Source organism: Muntiacus reevesi, chromosome 11 (genome assembly GCF_963930625.1).
Source record: "Muntiacus reevesi chromosome 11, mMunRee1.1, whole genome shotgun sequence".
NCBI lineage: Eukaryota > Metazoa > Chordata > Mammalia > Artiodactyla > Cervidae > Muntiacus > Muntiacus reevesi.
Window position 1 is genome coordinate 72,635,225 of NC_089259.1, and position 23,747 is coordinate 72,658,971.

General features: G+C 42.0%; 1 protein-coding gene across 5 annotated transcripts in view; it reads right to left on the reverse strand.

Annotated features, from left to right (window-relative positions):
• The window catches only part of DOCK9 (dedicator of cytokinesis 9), a 273,883-nt gene that overhangs the window by 105,594 nt on the left and 144,542 nt on the right, over positions 1–23,747 (reverse strand). For all 5 annotated transcript variants that reach the window (XM_065902028.1, XM_065902027.1, XM_065902025.1 and 2 more), the window contains exons 4-9: positions 19,960–20,042; positions 17,960–18,029; positions 16,135–16,230; positions 15,037–15,171; positions 9,306–9,480; positions 8,286–8,353 (exon numbers count right to left, since the gene is read on the reverse strand). In XM_065902028.1, coding sequence (XP_065758100.1) covers positions 8,286–8,353; positions 9,306–9,480; positions 15,037–15,171; positions 16,135–16,230; positions 17,960–18,029; positions 19,960–20,042 — 627 coding nt within the window. The remainder of the gene's footprint in view (positions 1–8,285; positions 8,354–9,305; positions 9,481–15,036; positions 15,172–16,134; positions 16,231–17,959; positions 18,030–19,959; positions 20,043–23,747) is intronic.

The following is a 23,747-nucleotide window of genomic DNA, read 5'->3' on the forward strand; positions in this document are numbered from 1 at the left end:
AAAACAACCTCTCTCATCCGCTCCTTTGCTCAAAGATCATGAGTCACATCTCAGCACATGATCAGCAGTGACAGCCACTGGAGAGGGCGTCTAGTCCTCTCTGCTGGTAGCTTACTGAGGTCTATTATCACATTTCTGATCATGGCCAACTGGAAATTAAGCATTGTCTTCATTTCCCCAGCCATGGAGTTATTCTAAAAGGTTCACAGCCATGATGCAAGGGCTTCCCTGGTGGCTCAGACAGTAAAGAATCTACTTGCAGTGCAATGACCCAAACTCTATCATGATTATATTTAAACAACTGTCTATATCGAGCAGAATGAAATGACCATCAGAATATCACCTAAGAAACTGGGTACTAGTTCTAGTTCAGTTGTGAACTAGCTGTGTGAACTTGAGCAAGCCACTCAGCCTCCCTGGACTCAGTTTTCATTTCCAAGTAAACATGTTCAACGAGATGCTGGCTCAAGTCTCCTTCCATGACAAAGTTGTTGCTCTCCCTGCAGCTTTAAGGCTTTTGGAGGCTCAGGGGCCTTCCTACAGATCAGCTTATGCTTCTGCCCATGGCAGAGCGGCTGGGAGGGGGTGAACAAAGTTTGAAATCCATCGAGCCCATCATTTTTCCTAATTTTTCACATCAAAAGGGCTAGAATATGTGCACGTTCTTAGAATATACTTAACTGAACCCAAAGAAGAATTTGCTTTACTTTGTCCATGAGGTTTCCTAACAAAAACATCAGTACTACATGCTGCGAGACACCACCCACAGTGATATATTCTTCTCCTGAATTTCTGCTAGAGTCTTTCAATGAGGGCAACCTTTATGATCTCAGACACTGGAGCACAGCTGGCATAGGAGAGCATGCTCTCAGTCATGTCCAACTCTGCGATGCCATGGACTGCAGCCCACCAGGCTCCTCTGTCCATAGAATTTTCCAGGCAAAAAAGTGGAGTCAGTTGCCATTTCTTACTCCAGGGGATCTTCCTGAACCAGGGATTGAACCCGAGTCTTCTGTGTCTCCTGCATTGGCAGGCGGACTCTTTAACCACTGGGCCACCAGGGAATGGGTCCTTAATGTAGAAGCATTCCCTGGTGCCTTTCTGAAAGATGTTTGTTGACTCAAGCGGACTAGGAGATGCTAGGAGATGAGAAATGAACAAAGCAGGAATGACTGCTAAGAGCTCCATATAATTGGAGGGCAAACAGGGATGCAGATGCATTAAGAGAAAAGAAAATCAACTAGCCAAAATAGATTCAAAGCATGCTAATGTTGCCACTAATATCCAAGAGATACATTCTTCACCAGAAGAACCACTTAATGGGGAAGAAGGGACAATGTTAGATGTAAAAATAACCTCAAAGTGCATAATCTACCTTATACACATCGACAGCTCTGCTATGAGATAGATAAAAAGCAGGCTCAGCTTCTTAAAGTTCCTCCCAGCCCTCCCAAGGCCTAGAGTGCTTTAAAAAGAGGGTATGCCTGATAATAGTGTTTGAAACAATTGTCAAGTAAAACCTAGGCAGTAGGAAAATGTAGCTTTGCCCCAGAGTCAAGGAATAATAAAATACACAAAGGCATCACAGTGATAAAGGGGGTATTCATTCATATAGCCAATATCTCTCTGCTAGATGTTACCCTAAGAGCACATTTAAATTTGGTACAACCTTAGGAGGCAAGTCTTATTATTATCCTTGTTTAAGAGAAAACAATGAGGCAAAAACACTTATGAGGGACATGTCTGGAGCAAACACTTTGCTCCAAACTCACAACACTAAACAGAAGTCTGTCTTCTAACTCAGGTTGTCTGGTTTCAGTACCAACACTCTTTAATTATTAGACCAGAAAAAGAAAAATGGGTAAAGAATACAAACAGGCAAGTCAGACAGCAGAAAAACCAAATGGCAAATAAACATGAAAATATGAAAAATATCACTACTAAGCAGCAGAATACAAATTAAAGCAGTGAAACATCATTTTTCACTCCTCTGGTAAGGATACAGGGAAACAGGAATATGAATTGTTACAACCTTTTGGGGAAGTAACCCAGGTAATATTTAAAGCACTAAAAAAAAGATAAACCGTGACCCAGAAATCCCACCTTGGGAAATTCCTAGTACTGAAATAAGAGCGTGAGTATTTAAGTTTTGAATACGTCACGATGTTTATTGTGCACTGCTTGTGTAGGCTAAAAACAGAAAATTATCTAGACGCTTGTAAATAGGGAGATGACTAAATAGTGTGTGGTATCCATATTTGGAATATTATGCAGTTGTGGAAATGAGTTTGAAGGCTAAAGATTAAAGGCAGGAGGAGAAGGGGATGAGAGAGGATGAGATGGTTGGAGGGCATCACTGACTCGATGCACCTGAGTTTGAGGAAGCTCCAGGAGTTGGACAGGGAAGCCTGGCATGTTGCAGTTCATGAGGTCACAAAGAATTGAACACGACTGTGCGACTGAACTGAACTGATGGCAATGAGTGAACTAGATCCTGTATGGCCCTAGAGGGACACTTAAACAAATGTTTTTAAGTGGTAGAGCAAGTTTCAGAGTAGTGTATATATCATGAGCACATTAAAAAACAAATAGCTAAAACCACTACACATGTGTATATGTTTCCATGAGCAACTGGTTTAGTGGAGGAGACACCACAACAAGTTAAGAACATTAGTACTCTCAGGAATGTGGGGATGGAGGTTGAAGGGAAAAGATGAACTTTGCTTTATGTGACTTTGAATATTTTTACTTATTATAGAAAACACATTTATTTTCACTTAAGTTTCAGTAAAGACAATGAAATAAAATAAACTTCGGTAATAAGTACTTTCAAAATCTAAGAGCCCGCACAACAGAGCTGTAAGAAAATAGCCCACAGACAATGCTGCCCAGCACTTCTCAAAGTGACAGAAACCAGCCCTGCTCCTAAAATAACCTGAGGTCAGTCCATACTGTGGATGGAAGAAGAATGCAACTGCTTCTCCCCAAACCCGGTTGCTGCCATCCTACCCACTGTCCGTCTGATACTTTAGGTTCCTCATACAGGAAACCGAGAGGAAAATGGAAGAAGAAAAGTGACAACGACAGAACCGTTCTCTGTAAAAACTGACACTTCTCAGAAATCACAGAAGAGAACGAACTGTCTAAAACAAAAGCCATTCCACCCACTCCTGTAAACCCCAAATTTAATCACTAATGATACACTGACAATGCTTTCTTCCTTTCTTCAGATATGAACCATCCGTTCAAGAGTTCCCAGAACTACTGCAGAGTTTAGGCCTGGCGTGCTGCAGTCCATGGGGTCACAGAGTCGGACAGGACCGAATGACTGAACTGACCTGAACTGAACAGCTTAAGTTTACCTCTGAGCAGGTAAAACAATCGGAAGCCAGAGCATCGTACTTTGAGGGTGAGTCATCGGAAAAATATTCTGACTGTTGGCTCATTTAAACAGAATGGATTGGAAATAGGAAGACTTTGCAAAATCCTTTGAAGTCAGAATATATACTTTTTAATTTAAAGAGCTGTCATGATTTGTTTCTAATACTTCCCTGATATTTAACTCCCCGGGACCACTATCGCACCCTCTGTGATACAAAGCTGCAGTAAAACGTTCTAGATAAGGAAGCCCAAGGAATGGAATGCCAGCTGACCTCACAAACACAACCCTAGCCAATTCTTTTGTGTCGTAACACAATGACATAGTTTTCTGGACTAGTGAAGGAAGCATTTATTACAATGTGGTTTAAAAACTCAGAGAAGGTGTCTGAAATTCTTTGGTTTCTAACAAATACTTTTGAGCTTGGCATCCTGATGCTTACTGAATCTCAATGAGACTATAAAGTCTGAAACATCACACTCTAGCCTGTATTCAACTGTGGAAAATTTACCTAGGAAGGTAAATTCATTCCCTAAAAACAAGTCACACAGTAATAGGATGGGAGCAATTTTGGTTTAGCATGAAAAAACGGTTCTCTTTCCCAACCACTTGCGGAGACCAAATTAAGACTGAGCGGCTGTTTTTGAGTACAGCAAGAACACAAAAATAGAAAAGTTATGGAGGAAAATATAAGGAGAATGAGAGTTTTCTTCATACTATCTTTACACAGGAGACAATATATATATGTGTGTGCACATTCATTCCAATGTTACCTAAGGTAAATGTAACCAGAAAAAAAATATTTATCAATTAAATAGCAATCAGGTTTACCACATGATCATATTACCCCTTGACACTGTACAGGAGAAACCAATCAACTAACTTTAACTACAGTTTGCATATTTAATAAAAATGTTTATAAGACTATGTCCTCTTGATACTTTAAATCCTGGTACATTTAGAACAAACAAATATTTGGTTCTGTATTAGACAACAGAAGGAAAAGAACAGGTTTTAGGGTATACACAGTATGTCCCCATCAGAAAACAATGAAGGTGTCCAGTACTAAATGTACAAGCAACAAAAGGGCCAGGAATATACAAAATATGCCAAAAACTTGAGTCCACATCACTCCTACTGTATGTCAAGGGTCCCTGCATTACATTCCACAATGAAATATCAACTATTTTTGTACTAAAACAACTTCCTGTCACTCACATCCTGTTTGGTTATGTCTCAGTCACAGCAGAAAACAAAAGCTGAGGCAACAGGATGAATGAAGCAGAAAGAGGGGCTGCTCTGAGAGGAGCCTGCCATTAAATTACACCTTTGCCTGCCCCCATTGTTCTAGTCCTTTCTCTGCAATCCAACTTAACAGTGACCTGACTTCCCCTAGGACCATTCCCTACTACTGACCTCTTAACTTCCTCATCCCCTTGACTAAACTCTCCCTTCTGGTACAGCTGTGGGACTCCAACCTTGCTCCCCACCTTCCCCAATTCAGTCTCAGATTCTGCATCTCTGGAATGCATTCCTTCTAAAATCAGGATAACCAGTGATCAAACAACCTTCCTCCTTTCTTAACAGGTACTGATGATCCCCGTTCCAGAAACACCGGAGGGAGTTGGAAACAGTCAAAACCACTCACACTCGGGGCCCTGGAGGACAGAGGGGCTGAGAGCCGGGCACACAGGTGCCTGAGCCCCTCATACTGTATTTGGCCACCAAGCAGGCGCCTGGACAAGCGGCCTCGCCGACGGACACCTGCCCCACGGGGGGCGGGGAGGGCAGCATGCCGATGAGCGATGGCACAGCTTAATTTTCCTTTTTCCCTTCGAAAAATTACCTTCTGCCTTTCTCTACCTTCTTAAAGTAAAATGGTTTTAGAGCACTTGAGAGCTGGCATGAGGTGGGCTGGCGGGTGGGGAGGGGGAACAACAGTTAAACCCCTTATAATGCTGTAATTCTTAGATTTTGACCATGACTCAAAGTAAGAAATACATTTACATCACAACCACACACACACACACTCTCTCTCAAATATATGTGTTTATATGCATGATAATATAGTATCTTAAATAATACATATCATTATTAAGGGCAGGGCACTTTAGTATTCTCTATGCAATTCTATCCACTTTTTTATTCTGGGTCACATACTGTTGAGCTTAAGAAGCCTGCCATGAAGAGTACGTATGTATGCTTCCATTTTTAGGAAGGTCTAGAAGAGTTAGAATTAATCTATGGTGATAGAGGTCAAAATGGTAAGGGTATCAGCTGAGAGGGAGGATACAAGACAGTCTGCTGAGGTGCTGGAAATGTTCTATATGTTGACATAGGTGGGGGTTCTGTGGGTGTGCCAACGTAAAGTCCAGTAAGCTATACAATTAGTACCTGGGCACGTCACTCTATGTAAGTCCTACTTCAGTTAAAAGAAAAAAAGAGAATAAAACAGTAAAACAAGAAATAAATGAGAAATGGAGGTTAAAACCAACTTAATTACCTTTAACCAACTAAAACAGCTTAAGTTAACTTGGTCGTTACCCGCTGTTTGAAAACAGCTTCAAATATACTCTTTATACTCAAATATACTTCAAATATACTCTTTAAAGAATAAATATATGTGCCCTATGTCTCCTTTAAGTCTGACAATCAAGGAATTCTGAATCATGCTGGCCAGGTAGCAGTAGGCAGTAAGAGAAGAAAGGAACGCATAGCTCCTATATGTCTTCACAGGAAAAATACAGACTTCTACTTAATATTAAGCTCAGAGGAAAGCTATGACAAACCTAGACAACATATTAAAAGGCAGAGACATTACTTTACCAACAGAGGTCCATAAAGTCAAAGCTATGGTTTTTTCAGTAGTCATGCATGGATGCAAGAGTTGTACCATAAAGAAAGCTGAGCACCGAAGAATTGATGCTTTTGAACTATAGTGTTGGAGAAGACTCTTAGAGTCAAAGGAGATCAAACCAGTCCATCCTAAAGGAGATCAGTCCTGAATATTCATTGGAAGGACTGATGCTGAAGCTGAAGCTCCAATACTTTGGCCCCCTGGTGTGAAGAAATGACTCATTAGAAAAGACCCTGATGCTGGGAAAGATTGAAGGCGGGAGGAGAAGAGGGTGACAGAAGATGAGATGGTTGGATGGCATCACTGACTCAATGGACAAGAGTTTGAGCAAGCTCTAGGAGATGGTGAAGGACAGGGAAGTCTGGCATTCTGCAGTCCATAGGGTTGCAAAGAGTTGGACACAACTGAGTGACTGAACAACAACAAAAACAAAGCTCAAAGAATGAGTCTTGGGTATCAGCTGTGTTCACACAGTAAATGGACAAAGTTATTTTTTTGAATTACAGACTGAACTGTATATATTACCTGTTTCAACAAACATTTTGCTTTGAGAAATCACAAACCCCTAACATCCAGAAAGAAAAAAGCAAATCTCAATGTAAATGCAGTAGACAGAAGTTCATAACACAAAACAAACACATAAGCCAAAACTCTTCCAGCCTAGAAGGTTACAATGGTGGCACTAAAATTAGCTTTAATAGGCAGGTGCTAAAAAGACACTGTGGTAACAGTCAAGTTCTAAAGAAAAACAATACTCTCAAGTCCCAGCCAGGGAGGTAACTTTTATATTTTAGAACAGCTATGTTGTCTTAAAGTAAAGGTCAATGTTGAATGCCAGTCTATTTATAATGGTATATAGATAAACCATGTTTTCTATTACAGTGTTTAAGATGTGGGTGTGTAGGGTCTCTATTTCACTGTATTCTCGCAAAAAAAAAAAAAAAAAAAAGAGAGAGAGAGAGAGAATAAACAGGGAAAAACAGAGTAAGAAGATAAAGGGCCAAAGAAGACAAAGATATTTCTCTCATTTAAAAAGAATCATTCATAGATGCACACAAGGAGACAAGTACAAGGATATTCACTGTAGCATTGTTTGTAATAGAAAAAATTGAAAATAAGAGAATTGCTAAAATAAAATGCTTACACAATGCAATAAAGGGTATGAATTCGATATATATACCAACTTGGATGGATCTCAAAAATAAGGCTGAATTAAAAATAAAAGCAAGTGCAGAAGACTATGTAATCATTTATATAACATTTTAAACATACAGAACACAGTTGTATAGTATTATGATAAATATACTGGTAAAGATAAGAAAAACAAAAGGAAGTATCCCCAGAAAATCCATAACAGTGGTTGTCCCTAGATGAGGCTGTAAGGGAAGAAGGGAATACAGTAAGGATGATGTTTAAAAAAGAATTTCAACTATAAAGGATATTTTACTTCTTTAAAAGATATTGAAACTGAAAGGACAATACAGTAACAGGTGTGGAATCTGGGTGGTGGGAATGTGGATGTTTTGATCTTCTCTGTGCTTTTCAGTAATTTCTGACTTTCTCAAAATTATTTAAAAAAAAAAAAAACAGGCATGATTTTTTTTTCCATTCAGAGTGACCCAGGAACAAGTCATATAACTCAGGCAACCCTCTTTGGTTCAGTAACAAGATTACTAGTAATACAGACCTATCCTCTTTGGAATTGTCTCTATTAACTTAAATAAGGGAGCATATGTGTGAACACAGTAAGTAACATGTTACCATGGAAACATTTACCTGTGCATCTTGGTTGTTTCTTCAATATGTGTAATGTGGTATGAAATATTATAGAGGAAAAACAAAGAATAACAAAGAGAAAATATATCGCAAGGCACTTTCTGGAAAATAAACTAAAACCTGACTCAGGTCAGTAATGGTATTTTACCTCACCAAAGACTGTGGTCAAAAATTAGCAGTAACTGCACCATGAGTTTAGTAGTTCACTACCATGTATTTGTGAAGCATTTCAACATCGTCCTATGAAGAGTGGAAGATTTAACATGAGGTTACCTTGGCAAGTTCAGGCAGGTAGCTATCTAAACCGGAACCAGAACCTTCCAATTTGCTTTGTTCATCATCTAAAACAGTAAAAGAGATCACCCAAGTCACTTGAAGCTGAATGTATTTTATTTAAAACAGGAGAAGGAAGGCTGTTTCTCTTATGTCACCTGTAACACCATGGTTTTCAATCTCGATACCCGATAGAAACCCCTCAGGGCTTTTAAAAAATGCTGATGCCAGGCCCAGGGGTGAGAGCGGAATATTTGATGGTGGAACAGCCTAGGCAGTGTTTAAGCAGAACTGTCATTAGCTATGGACAGGGGACCACATGGCTATACCCACCAGGTACCAGCCAGGCCAACTAAACCAGAATCTCTGGTGGGACAAAGAGAAGGGCATTTGTTAAAGGTTCCCAGGCACTTCTAAGGCACAGCCAGCAGGGTTGGGAATCACCTGTCCAAGGGCCTGAAATAAAATGTGAATTGTCAAGAATGTAGCCAGATTTCCCCACCCACTGATTTAATCTGTGGCTTCTGCCCATCCTAACTCTGACTTGAAAATTCCAAAGGATATGATTAATGATAACAATAAAAACCATAATTAGCATTTTAAGTGCTGACTCTCTGCCAGGCACTTGAGATACATTATTTTCCTTAACCTTCCCACCAACCAGCAAATTCCGTTTTTATTCCCACACTACAAGTGAGTAAACCAAGGCTCTGAAGCTTGCCTTGAGGGAGCTTGCCTGAGGTCTCATGGCTGATGAATGGTGTTGCTGGGACTTGAACTCAGGTCTTCCTTTCTGCCTCCAAAGCTGTGGTTCTTCCCATTACACGATTTCCTTACACAAATGATGTCATCGTAGGACATCCTACTGTAAGGATCCCTACTGTAGGACATCCCATCTGTAAGGAGCTCACAGGTGTCCCACCTCCATGTACCTGTCAATAATCTACTTCCTGCATCCTCTGGGGAAATGGAAGACACAGTGGAGCGTTCACACACCTGGAGAGAGCCACACCTGCCTACCTTCATGAGAGTCTCCATTCCGCTTTTCCTGCATCACAGCTTCAAAGTTGAGCTGGAGAATCTTGTTCAGAATTGTGATCCACTCTTCCATTTCCACTTCACTGTCTGCTGCCAACAGGTAACTACTTTTGTCCTGCATCTTGAGCTCAAAAGCAAAACGCCTGACTTTGTTGTTCTGAAAGGGGGGAAAGAAACACATTTTAGAAGAATTGGAACACCCTTAAAACTTCTTCTCTTTATTGTCTGCTGGTGAGTACTATCTCACCGGCATTTCAGACCAAATCATTTAAAAAGGCAAACCCCTTCCCCTTCAGCCCTCATCACTCTCCACCTTCCCTGATTTATCTTCTTTGTGGCTTTATTTTCCCATCTGACACATTACAGGTTTTACATATTTATCTTATTTGCTGTCTGGCCCATCCAATGGAATGGGAGCTCCTCAGGGCAGAGATTTCTGTTCTTCCCTGCTTCATCCCTGTTTCTAGAACACTGCCTGGCAGGTAACAGGCTCTTGAAAAATATCTAAATGAATGAAATTTCACTGAAAAATTTCAATTCCTCTTGCTCCTATTTTTTTTTAAATGAAGTAGTATGTGGTATCACATTTTTAAAGCAATCATTCTCAGTGGACTTCCCTGGTGGCTCAGATGGTAAAGAACCTGCCTGCAATGCAGGAGACCCAGGTTCAATCCCTGGGTCAGGAAGACCCCCTGGAGAAGGGAATGGCAACCCACCCCAGTATTCTTGCCTGGAGAGTCCTATGGACAGAGGAGCCTGGCGGGCTATAGTCTGTGGGGTTGCAAAGAGTTGGACACGACTGAGCAACAAACACTACTAAACACTACTATTATCTACCAGTAGGTCTGACTCCCTTACCTGGAACTTTCTCACCACTTATGAGTCTCAGAAGGTATTTAGACACCAGGTCTCCCTTTCCCCAGCTTCTCTCAAGCCCCCAGCTTTTCTGCCCAAAGTATAGAAACTGTAATCCACGTGCGCTGTATTCAAAGGATGAATGTGCTGGGAGACCAGGGTTTCTGCATCTGGGCACTGCTGACCCCTGGGCTCTCTATTATAGGGACTGCCCTGGGCCCTGCAGCCTGTGTGGAAACAGCCTGGCCTTACCCCGGATGCCAGTAGCACAACCCCCCAAGCTGTGACGATCGAAACCTGCCTCCAGATAATATCAATCTTCCCCCGGAGGTACAATCACCCTGGGGACTGCACTAGATAGAGGTTCAGCTCCGAGGAGTATGACACAAGACTCCTGGCAAGGACAGGGTGAGGGACGTGACATCACACATTGCCACCAACGTGCGGGGGCCGGGCAGAGTGCTCACCCATTAAAATTCTGGCTGGTTAGCCGCTGGCCCTGGGGGGCCCCAGTGAAGGTCTCAGAGATAGGGTGGCCTCCCAAAGGCAGCTCTGAGTCCGCTACAGCATGGTTCTCAGAAGAGAGCTGCTCCCTGAGAGGAGCATGTTGACCACCATGCCCTGGGCGCACTTCATAGCAAGTGTCAGAGAAGGGGTCAAAGGCCAGGTGTGAAAGGAGTTCTCAGCATTCCTCATGCATTTCTTATTATGAAAATATGGTAAAAGTGGGGCTAGCAGCAGGTCTTGATTCCCAGTTATTCCTCTCTCTGAGCCTCAGTTTTATTATCCACAAAATAAGTGTAATCAACTTCAAGGTCCTAAAATAGGGGCTCAAGATTCATTTTGCGTATATTTTAAAATTTTAGTTTAGGCATTTCTTTGAACTCACAGCATTGATCAACTAACTTTTTTACAGTGTCCAAAAGCAATATTAGGAAAAAAAACAACAACCCTATAACACTTAAGCCATTAATTCTGGTGATTAGCTTACAAACAGACATGGAGATAGAAACAAATGATTTAAAAATTTTGAAGCCTTAGATACAATTCATTAAATGCAAAATGCTATCCGCCACACCTGCAAAAAGAATATAAAGGAAGTGATGGCCACTGAGGTCAGAACCTTAGATTCTTAAATATGCTCCAGAGACAAAATGATCAGGAATTCTTTACTGCAAACCATCTATGCACTGACTCTGTATTGCAAACCATCTATGTACTGACTCCGTATTGCAGACCATCTATGCGCTGACTCTGTATTGCAGACCATCTATATACTCTGCTGAAGACAGGCATCAAAACCATCTTATAAAACAAAAGCAATTACTTCTACTTTCCAAATGATGTTACCAATTATATATAGTTTTGCTTTAAACTTTTTTTTTTAAAGTCAGTGATAGAAAATTCAACAAAAACATAACTGAAAAGGTCTCTCTGCTTAAGAAGACAAATGAAACTCCCACTTGGGAATCCCACACAAGACGTTACTTCACTGTCATTGATAATGCACTCTGGTAAGCCTCCCTTTATGAGGTGAATAAACATTCTTTGACATAATTTGGTTTACATAGTGGCAGCTTTCAACTTTACATAGTGGTTTCATAGAGGCTGGGTCACACGCTGAGAGCACCGTGGGGTCAATTAGCCGTTGATGCAAAAATAATTTTCAGTGGACATTAAGTGGTGCTGTCATCTTGACCTAGGGCCTAGGTACACTTTCATGTATTCCACCCTCTTTTTAAATTTCAGTCCTGCACAGTGTTAGTGGGTTTGTGCTGTTGTTGTAACCATCAGTAATTAAAAAGACCAAGATTTAACTAAAATTTTGTATTTCTTGTTTTCCTAAAAAAACTCAGATGATCTAGCAGCCCTGAGCTGGCAGTGCCACCAGCAGCATCAGCTCCCCATTGAAGGGGGCCCTTGTGTTCCAGTTCGTCACAGTCCCCAGCATTCCCCACTGCGTTACACGCACGCCTCTTCTTCCACCTAACACTGGTTTGGCACCTGTAGCCATCTGAATCTGGACCCATCTGGACCCCTAACTTCCACACGAACTGTGACAAAACAACAAAGTCTGGACTTTCTCCATCATTAACTACTAGAAAACTGGGCAAAAGAGATGAAACAACTGTTTCCAGATATTTTGCAACCATCAGTGCAGCCCTACGATCCCCAATAGAAAGGAAATGAATGAGGTGAGCCCTACCAGCACCTTAGCTCTCTGCCTAGACCTAGGAAGGTGAGCCTGAACAGGGTCTAACATTCCCGCTGACCGAAGAGACTGCCCGGAGTTCACAAGATGCAGGTGGGCAGAACACGCAGGACAGAGTCTCCATAACAAGAACAGAGTTCTCAGCACACACAGACAACAGAGGCCCAAACTTAGTAACAACACATTCATTGTGTGGTTTCTATTTATATGTTATGCTTCACCGAAAAAGCTACTCCAAAAAAACAAAAACAAACCAAAGTCAAGACACAATAACCTAAACTTTAGCTTACCATCCATAAGGGATAAAGAGAAAATCAATAGGGAATAAGAATGGCATCAGACTTCAAAAATAACACCAGCCCCTAGAAGACAATGGAAGATCTTCAATGTCTAAGGCAAATTTCACCTTGGATTTTGATACCCAGCCAAACTGTCAATCAAGTATGAATGCAAAACTAAAGGAGTCTGCAGACAGACTAACTCAAAAAACTAAGCTCCTATGAATAATTTCCCAGGAAGCAATTGGAGGATGTGTTCCTCCCAAGTAAGAAAGCAAAGGGCGAAAGAAGATGACACGGGGTCCTGAAAACAGGGACTCTGACACAGGGAGGAAGGCAGAGGGAATTTCCGGGATGGTGACTGTACAGAGTCTGAGGAAACAACCAGTTCAGATGAGAGCAGGAAGGAGGGCTGCAGGAGCTGAAATCCTCTCTAGCATCACATAACATCCAAAGTTGATGAACAAAGAGAAGCGAACACTCCTTATCTAGCAATATGGACACAGAGCCCAGAAAAAAATTAAAAATAGTGGGAAAAGTTGAAAATGATCATTTCAGGGAGTGGGGAGTGGGCAAAGTGAGGGTGATGCTGGCAGGAATGCACCTTTAGTGCTTCCTCTCTGTGCTCTTTGACATTTAAACCAAATGGATGTGCTATTTTGGATGAAAACAAAATTTAATTCTCAATAAACATGTGAATACATACGCAAGGGCCAAACCAGAGAGCTGTGTCTCTAACCTTAGTCACAATGGCCCCACAAAACAACCCTTCTTAAAGGACCGAGCTTTGGGCCGATATCATCAGCAGATACTGACTCATTTTAAGGAAGCATCCTCTGATCACGGTGACTGCGTCTATTGTGAGGAGTCGTCAAGGAGATTGTTCATTAATCACACAGTGCCCTTGTATGAGGGCCCCCAAGAGAAACGTCTGAATGGGCTTCATTCTGAGATTACTCGGGCAGCTTCTGACTAATTGGATTGTTTGTATCTACAGACACTGTGCAACCGAACGGGTCTCCGAGCTAGACGGTGCAGAACCGGGGTGCCACCCACCCACGGCAGGCATTAGTTCTTTAAAATATATGCTTTTTCCTCAAATTATTCCCACCCTGTCTCTTCCCTACTCTGACTCCTTGTTCACCTCCCACACCCACTTTAAATGTGTAATATCCTATGCTTTTGGTATCCTTGTCAATTGCTACCTTAGATCTTCCTGGGAAATGGGAGGGGAGGGGATAAGTGGATGGACGGATGAACGTGCAGATGGAGAAACTGTCAACTTGCTTTCACAGGCAATTCCACACAGGTGTGGAAGGAGCCACATCAAACTGGTAACAGCAGCTCTTTGAGAAAGGAAAAGATGGGGAACAACAGGGACTTCTGCACTACCTGTACTGTCTAATCTTCTATAATACTAACATGCTCATGTACTGAGTGCGTGCTAAGTCACTCCAGTCTGTGACCCTATGGACTGTAACCCACCAGGCTCCTCTGTCCCTTGGATTTTCCAGGCAAATATACCGGAGTAGGTTTCCATGTCCTCCACCAGGGCACCTCCCCGACCCAGGACTAAACCCATGTCTCTTACATTTCCTGCACTGGCAGGCGGGTTCTTTACCACCAGTGCCACCTATTATGTATAATTAAAATGATGTTTAAGATTCACTCTTCAACTGTAACAGCACTTATGGCAACAAAAATACCTAATATTGGCTGAATGCTCAAGCCCCAGCGCTGTTCTAAGCTCTTTACATGTACTGATTATCCTCTCCATACCCACATTCACTGCTATCACTATCCCCCTTTAACAAATGAGGAAACTGAGGTGCAGAGAAGTTCACTCACATCTCCAAGGTTACAGAGCTGGTCAGTGATAGAATGGGGATGTGAACTCAGTCTGCACCTGAAACCCACATCTCTTGATCAATATATATTACTCTGCCATGGGTACTACGATGATAAAAGTCATCACTGAGATGCTAAGAGCTGTCCTGAATATTTCCAAGTTAATTCATCCAATCCTTTTACTTATTTACCCTATTAAGGAAATATTATCATTATCTGAATTTTGCATATGAACAAACTTCAGTCAATAGCTGGTCCAAGGTCACACAGCTTAAAAAGTAGATGAGCCAGGTTTTAAGAAGAAAAATATATGCCAGAGCACTCGGGCCTCCTACAACATAATTCTGCCCGTCTCACACCCACAGTCTTCTAAACTGATGAAAAACAAACCTTTACTCAATTTTTACATCTGCCATATACACAAATATAACCATTTTGGGAAGTGTTTGCTTAAATCTTAATTCATAGACAGTATTTTATAAATGAGAAAACTCAATGATAAAGCTTGTTTCATATTTACCTGAACCACACCCATACAAGAATCGAGAAATATTGATCCTTTTGGTTCCTTGGAGATCTTTTCATCTTTATAAAAATTCAAATTGTAGGACCCATCACCAAGTTGAATCAGGTGGAAAAATCGTCTTTTAAATGACTGAGAGAAAAATATACACACAGTGATTGTTTCAAAACGAAAAGAGCCACAGTCTCTCTCAATAACTCACAATGATGCCCTGACGTAAAAACCATTTCAGTTCTCTCCAAAACAAATCTCATTCTGGCCAGTGCCCAGGGAGCTGGGTGAGTTAAGACTCTCCATCACATCTAATAATTTCCCTGCATTTAAATTCTGGGAGACTGGTTTACTTAACATTCCTGGGTCATTTTTCTCACCCAGAAAATCAGAGATTTTTACATAACCACCCAGAATCGGGGCAGTGAGTTCTGATTTGGGATGCAGCTGGAAAGGATGGAAGCTTTCTCAAATCCCCAGGGTTTCTCGCACAGAGTAGGAAGTGTTCTTCGCCTCATGATACTGAATGACTTTTCAGCCTCACGGTTATGACAGTCAGCATTTCCCCTGATTTAATTTTATCTCTCCTGCCCATCCCATCTCCCTTTCATTTCTTCTCTTTATTATTAATTTGGTCTTTCTCTGCTCCTAATTCTCTCCTGGATAGTTTCTACACTAGTTTTATTTTTCTCTTGGCAACCTACTTTCCAACTTAACCATATTCCCTTTAGTCCTTGATTTCCACTTTTCTTGATTTTGTTGCAGGAAAGCAAACTGCTTAGGTGTAGCCCCTTGGTGATGCTCTACAAGGTACTGAGTACCCCTTTTGTAGTCAATACAGAGAAAGAAAGGCTATATGGTGACTGCACCTTCACATCAGCCTCCCAATAAACTTGTCACGCTGGTGGTCAGATGGTGACAAGCGGAGGGGGTGGAAACTGTACCAGTGAGGGTCGATCACCGATCACCAGGGAAGCATCTTATTAACCAGACAATGTCAGTTTTGTTGGGAAGAACAGCACACCCATTCATCTTGAGCATCATTCCAAGACCTACAGCAGAAAGGGCTTACTCAGGGGAAAGCAGGGTGATGGGCATCCTTACCCTCATGGTCACACTTATTGCACTGTTCATGTTGCCTTTGTACAGCCAGCCATGCTTGGTGATCCCACCCTTCTGAGAGCCGAGGGAGGCGGCATCCTAGGAGAGAAGGACACCACCAGTCAATCTCCCATTTTCACTGATGTTAGATCCGTTCAATTCATGCCAGGTGGCCCCTCACTCCTTTACTGGAAACCGTCTGGCACTCACACCTACTAAGTTCACTTACCAATCAATAAGGGGGACAAGCCTAAATTTCTGCAAACTCCAGTTCATTAGAAAGCAAAGCTTGTTCCAGTCCAAGTTGTTTCATTTTTAAGTGTTTAATGAGCCACAGAAAGTACATACCATACTTGACCACTCAAGTTGTAAGGTCTCGCCCAGTTTCATGAAAAATGTTTTCACATTACACTCCCCTATAGTTGGAAGACAAAAGCAAATTCCTGGACAACTTCCCAGAGGCTTAGTTCAGGGAAAGGTGAATAAGAAAGGAAGGAAATATGAGGCAATAGAGAAAGGAGAGATAAAACGCTGGGGCAACAGAAAAGAGGGAAAGAGAGTGAGAACACAGCAGGGAGAGAAGTGAAGAGCTACAGCTAGAAAAGTGAATAAAACTTGCTTCTTCAAGTTCTGATCCAACTCTCAGATCCAGGTTTAAGGGCATGGGGTGGCCAGATGCTGCGAAAAATAGGTCAGGTATACATTTGTACATACAATAACCAGACATGAAATACACACACACACACACACACACACAAATACACAAACTTTCCACGACACTCTGACCCGGGCCCCTTCCTCATTCTTTAAGATCACCCCTGGTGATGCCTTTTCCCCTTTAAGGCTGGGCCCAATACACACTTCAGTAGGAACTTTAGGAAGAGAGGACCACACAGTGTCAGTCACCCAGCTCACATTTCCTAAGCACTAGTCTAATTATGATATCTACTTCTACGGTCTGGTAGATAAATGCAGAAGGACCCATCTTATACTTTGTCTGAGATCACATCAATTTTAGTCTTGGTGATTTTACTGCTGCCGTCATTATCTGCAATAATAGAAACAACTCACCTGCCTAAGACTTTACAGTTTGCTGAGTGCCCTTACGTGTGTTATTTCAATCGGTCCTCCTCTCACTATTAATTCACACTGAGGTTTTAATATCTTGTTTTTCATTTTGAATGACCACTGACTCTTCCCAGAATGTTTCTAAAGTGCTTTCTGAAATATTTTGCTGCTGTGCACATCATTAATGTCCACAATGAGCTGAGTAGGGGAGAAGAAGAAATGCAGACAGAGACGGGCAGTACTGCCTTTTATTAGGTTTTCCCTGCTAGGTGCACATAACACCCTTAATGCCCCAGCTCAGCGTCCTTTACACATGCCTAGTCATCATTCATCCTCCAATAGTAGGGAAAGTGGGCTTGTTAAAATCAGAGCTTCTGGGTACCATTTACTTCACTCAAAGCTCTCCCTGAAGAAATAGTCATTTAAAACCTACTGGCTGCCAGTTTTTGTCAAATAGCCCTTGAAAAACAACCTAAACTTGGGATCTAAGTTATCTTGATCTTTTTAACAATGTCGCCAAATCTTGCCTTTGAAAACGATCTCAGAACAAATAAACAAGGACCAGAGGAACAGGCAATGCTATGCAGTCGAGTTGAAACAGAGACCATTATTTCAATCAAACAAGACATTAAAAAAAAAATTCTTCCCCTGTTTCAAGAAACATTCCAATTCCTGTTTTGGATACATGTTGGTAATTTTCCAATGAATCGTCTAACTGTGAAATAAGTCAATTTTTAAATCTGTAAGCAAGCAATCCTACCTCATCTTTGTCAACCTCCTCATCCACTTCATAGACGTGAACCGGAAGTTTATCCAACTTGGCCATTTTGCTTTAAAAAGAAGAAAGAAACTTGTTTTATAATTACCTAATCTATGAAGAGACACCACATTTCTTCCCACATCAGAGGAACAAGACTTTAACCAATCCAAAGCTGGTCCACTTGGCTGAAGAATGGAAACAACTGATGACATTGCTCCCAAAAGCTATACAGACAGGATGGCATAGCTTGCTGAGAGTTAGGTATATAATAATGGTAATGTGTATGAAGAAATAAAGACTTGGTAGAATAACTTTAACATGAAGCTTAAATGAGGTCACTGCCTTTGAAGTGACTGCAAAGCAGCCTTAATGATGATAGTATTAACGATAAAAAGAGGACAATAACAGTTCCAGCTACTATATGCTAGGCACTGTGCTGCGCTCCACACGTGGCACTTCCCTTCGTCCTTTAGATGGTGGGAGCCGGTGCTAAGACCACTTAACGGAGAGGGCCCTGAGGCTTACAGAGGGCAGAGGAAGTAGATCATGCCAGCAGACTATGGAGTCTATGTTCTTAAGTCACTGTTACAAACTCCTCTTCCTCACCACATGACTGCAACTCTTACTGATGCTCAGAGGTAAAATCCACCAGCAGCAACATATATCGTGTAGTAAACATACTATATCCCCAGTCTGTTCCTTTCAGTTATGAGAACAGCATGAACAAGCCTAGCAGTGACCACAGGTGAATTCAATCAAACGGGAAGAATCGAGGCCCCAGATGAGTGCTGGGTAAATATAGAAGCAAGGAGCAGAGCCATCTGGAGAAGACAATGCTGGAAGGGAGTGTTCTCAGCCGAGGTTTAAGAGAGGACCAGGAACTTGGCTGAACACTCTCAAGGAGCGGCTGAACCACACAAACAGAAAAAAAACAAACAGCCAGGTCCATTGAGAACAGTAAAAACAGTCCAAACTCACAGATGCAACAAACACCAAGAAAAATATATTAATAGAGTCTCAAGTACAATTTTCATTGGCAACAGTTACTTTTGACACAAAATCCATCACAGTTTGCTTTCAACTTTCATAATAAACCAAAATTTGCCAACTGTATCATTTCAGGATGTACCATTTTATAACAGATCTCCTCTCAAGGCAAGACCTATCTATACCTGGTTTACTTTAAACACCCTTAACCAATCTAAACACACTGGCTTTTGATGTAGTTCAGAATGAGTTAATTCTTTATATGGGAAAATGCTTTTTAAAACATAAAATTTGTTCAATATAAAATGCTTTTCATGTCTCTTCAAAATATTCTTTTTAAGATAAAACACATAAGTTCAATACCTTTATATTTTGTTTCCTATTTCTCACTTAAAAAAAAAAACCTCACCTGTTTGTGTTTTATCAGTGGTACCCTGAGTGATACTGAACACAATTAAACCATCCATGAGTTTATCACCTACCAATCCCATAGTACTAGGTTTGAGTTCTATGGTCAAATTCCCTGTAAACAACAGCTAATCCACATACACACAAAAAGTGAAAAGTATTGAAAGTGAAAGTCGCTCAGTCATGTCCAATTCTTTACCACCCCATGGACTATATATAGTGCATGGAATTCTCCAGACCAGAACACTGGAGTGGGTAGCCTTTCCCTTCTCCAGGGGATCTTCTCAACCCAGGATTGAACCCAGGTCTCCCGCATTGCGGGCGGACTCTTTACCAGCTAAGCCACCTGGAAAGCCCAAGGATAATGGAGTGGGTAGCCTATGACTTTTCCAGGGGATCTTCTTGACCCAGGAATCGAACCGGGGTCTCCGGCATTGTAGGCAGACTCTTTACCAGCTGAGCTACCCGGGAAGCCTCCCCATACACACAAACCCTCTAGAAACATGTTCTCTGATCACTCTGATTGCATGTGAAGTTACTCACTTCCCTAGGTGTCTCAAGTACAAAGACCTTTCTCTGTGGGTTTAACCCCATCACGTACTCACTTTGGAAGCTGCCGGAACTCTCCTGAGTAGTCTTCATATTTATAGTTCACAAGATGCCAGTCAGAGTTATAAGTTTTGATGCACTATTGGGAGGAGCAGAAAAAATAGAAAGCGTAAGAGAAAAAGGAAAAAGACATGTGATGACTTCTGGAGAACATTTGGGAAAGTTTATGAATGCACACCCACACCAACATCAAAATAGTTCTTTCCCCTCAACCCTCTCATGCCTGAAATTCCACCGCAGAGAGAGATTCCTTGAAGCTTAACAACCGCCGAAACATTACACTTGGCAGAGGGGTCATTAAAGTCACTATCATTCGTGGTCCAGGAGCAGAGGTTAAAAAGTGAAGTCGCTCAGTCGTGTCCGACTCTTTGCGACCCCATGGACTGTAGCCTACCAGGCTCCTCCCTCCATGGGATTCTCCAGGCAAGAGTACTGGAGTGGGCTGCCACAGAGGTTACAAAGAGACAAACCTCACCTCCTCTTGCTGCATTTACTTAACAACATGCTCCTTCTGACTTAAACCCAGTAAGTTCCTAAGAAGTCATGTGGCTTCTATGAGAACATGAAAGTAAATGAAAAGTGAGACCCTAAAGACTCTTTCATGGTTATTTACACACAATACAACTTGCTCATTAGTCAGTATTACATACATTTGCCCTCAGCATCTCATTTTATTTATAAGGGACAGTGTGAGGTAACAAGGAAGAAAGATTTAGATTCCAGTTCACAGTGACACCATGATCTCTTCATGTATGCATGCATGCTAAGTTGATTCAGTCGTGTCCGAATCTTTGGAACCCCATGGACTGTAGCCCGTCAGGCTCCTCTGTCCATGGGATTCTCCAGGCAAGAATACTAGAGTGGGTAGCCACGTCCTTCTCCAGGGGATCTTCCTGACTCAGGGATCAAACCCGAGTCTCTTGCGGCTCCTGAACTGCAGGTGGATTCTTTACCCCTGAGCCACTGCTGCTGCTGCTAAGTCGTTTCAGTCGTGTCCGACTCTGTGACCCCACAGACGGCAGCCCACCAGGCTCCCCCATCCCTGGGATTCTCCAGGCAAGATTACTGGACTGGGTTGCCATTTCCTTCTCCAATGCATGAAAGTGAAAAGTGAAAGTGAAGTCACCCAGTCATGTCTGACTCTTACCGACCCCATGGACTGCAGCCTACCAGGCTCCTCCGTCCATGGGGTTTTCCAGGCAAGAGTACTGGAGTGGGGTGCCATTGCCTTCTCTGAGCCTGAGCCACTAGGGAAGCCCAAATAAGTATATACTTGTACATAATCAGTGTATTTATGAACAGACACCTGAGTGCCCAGATTTTTAATATCTTAGGCAAAATGGGTAAGAAAGATTATTACAGTTTACATATTTTAAACTATTTGTTGTTCAGTCGCTAAGTCATGGCTGACTCTTTGCGACTCCTTAGACTACAGCATGCCAGGCTTCCCCATCCAAACTATCTCCCAGGGTTTGCTCAAACTCATGTCCATTGAGTGGATCAAGCCATCCAACCATTTCATCCTCTGTCATCCCCTTCTCCTCCTGCCTTCAACCTTTCCTAGCATCAGAGTCTTTTCAAATAATTCAGTTCTTCACATCAGGTGGCCAAATCATGAAGCTCACATTGGAGCTTCACCTTCAGCATCAGTCCTTCCAGTGAATATTCAGGACTGATTTCCTTCAGGATGGACTGGCTGGATCTCCTTGCAGTTCAAGGGACTCTCAAGATTTTCTCCAGCACCACAATTCTAAGGCATCAATTCTTCCGTGCTCAGCTTTCTTTATGGTCCTACTTTCACATCCATACGTGACTACTGGAAAAACCATAGCTTTGACTATATGGACCTTTGTTAGCAAAGTGATGTCTCTGCATTTTAAATATGCTGTATAGGTTTGTCATAGCTTTTCTTCCAAGGAGCAAGCATTAAAAAAAAAAAAAAAGAAACTGCAAAAAATATAGTTAACCAGGTTAAGTAGCCAGAGAATCATTTGTTTCATAAGTCACTGTTGACTGCTCACATGGCAGGCACAGGCTGAATTCCAAGGCAGGAACAGAGAACAAGGTAAGCAACCCCCACGAGACTAGGGGTGCAGAAAGTCCAGAAGACAAGGGGTTCAATCAGAAATCAGTACCTGGAGAACTATCCCTAAAGAGGCAGGAATCTGACTAGCTGGTTTCATGACTGACCTTTCAAACTCCTGAAATTCAATAATATTTTGAAGTTATAGTGAAAGGTTTTGTGTGTGTGGTTTTTTTTTTTTTAAGCCATTAGGTCCTCCTCCCATGGACAAGAGGACGGGGAGGAAGTGCTGGGGCACTCCACCCTGGTGGAAGGGGCCCAAGAGGGTGGGGCTCTGCTGGCCCCTGCACACAGGGTGAAGTTGCTATTGCTCAGCCTGCAGCGATGAAAGAACTCGATGGAGAGGTGTCCTTCAAAAATCCTATTTTTTAAGAAACTGGGAGAGTTGAATTAGTAATTAACAGTTTTTACGATATGCCTTAAAACAAGGATCAACAAACGTTTCCTGCAGAAGGCGAGACAGTGAATGTTTTCGGCTCTGAGGGGGACACTGTCTGCCGCAACCATCAAGTCTGAGCGGTAACGTCAAGCAGTCACAGGCATGTGTGAGCAAGGGGTGTGGCTGTGCCGCAATCTGACTTTCTTTACCAAAACAGGCTACAGGACGGTTCGCCTGTGTCCTGTTTTAAAATAAACATTTGAGATGATGTAAACATATCGGACTGCATTTGTCTTGCATCAGTGTTAATAACAGAGCAGCAAAGGAGATTAGGCAAGAAGTTACCTTTTCAGAACGATAAGAGAACATACTTCAGACAATTTAACCGCATGTTCTGTTTTTAAAAAATCCCAATGGAGGGCTTCCCTGGTGGCTCAGGGGTGAAGAATCCACCTGCCAATGCAGGAGACACGGGTTTGATCCCTGATCCAGGAAGATCCCACGTGCCTTGGAGCAACTAAGCCCGTGGGCCACAGCTTCTGCGACCATGCTCTAGAGCCTGTTCTCTGCAACAGGAGAAGCCACTGCAACAAACAGTAGCCCCCGCTCACTGTAACGGGAGAAAAGCCCTCCAAGGAACGAAGACCCAGCACAGTCCAAAATAAATAGGCTATTTAAAAATGGCCCACACCAAAAAAAAATTCTTTAAAAATCCGTGGAATCTAAATGTGGTTATCATAATCGGCCTTCACTTATAATAGCGTAGCTTCCTTGTAGTAGGCAAATTTATTGATGGCATGGTTAGCTTCTAAACATCAACTAGAAGAATGGGGATAAAAATTCACTTTTTTTTTAAATGAAGGAGCACTTTAAGAAACAAGGTTAAAGCACCTAATTCATTCATCCCATCTAAAGGCACCCGGAGGAAGAAACAAACCCCAAGAAAGAAAAAGAAGGCAATCGCGATGCAGTAATTTCTCTTTCCTCCTTGACAAGAGTCATTACCTGTATGATCAAACAAAAGTAATAATAATCATATATTGATAAGGGATAGCTATTATGCTCATTATTAGCTGCCACTTTGTGAATACTGAACTAGTCTCGATAAAAAGTTACATGTACAAAAATATAAATGAAGTCAACAAATACATAAATGCATGTGCTGAGTCTCCCTTGAAAAGAATATCAATGCCTGCCAGGTGTCCCATTTATAAGTTACTCTTTATCCTAAGCCTATGAAATAAGTTCTGCCAAATTTGTGTTTTGTCATCAAATGGACCCCTGTTGACATTTCTATCCACGTTTCAGACTCGGAAAATGGC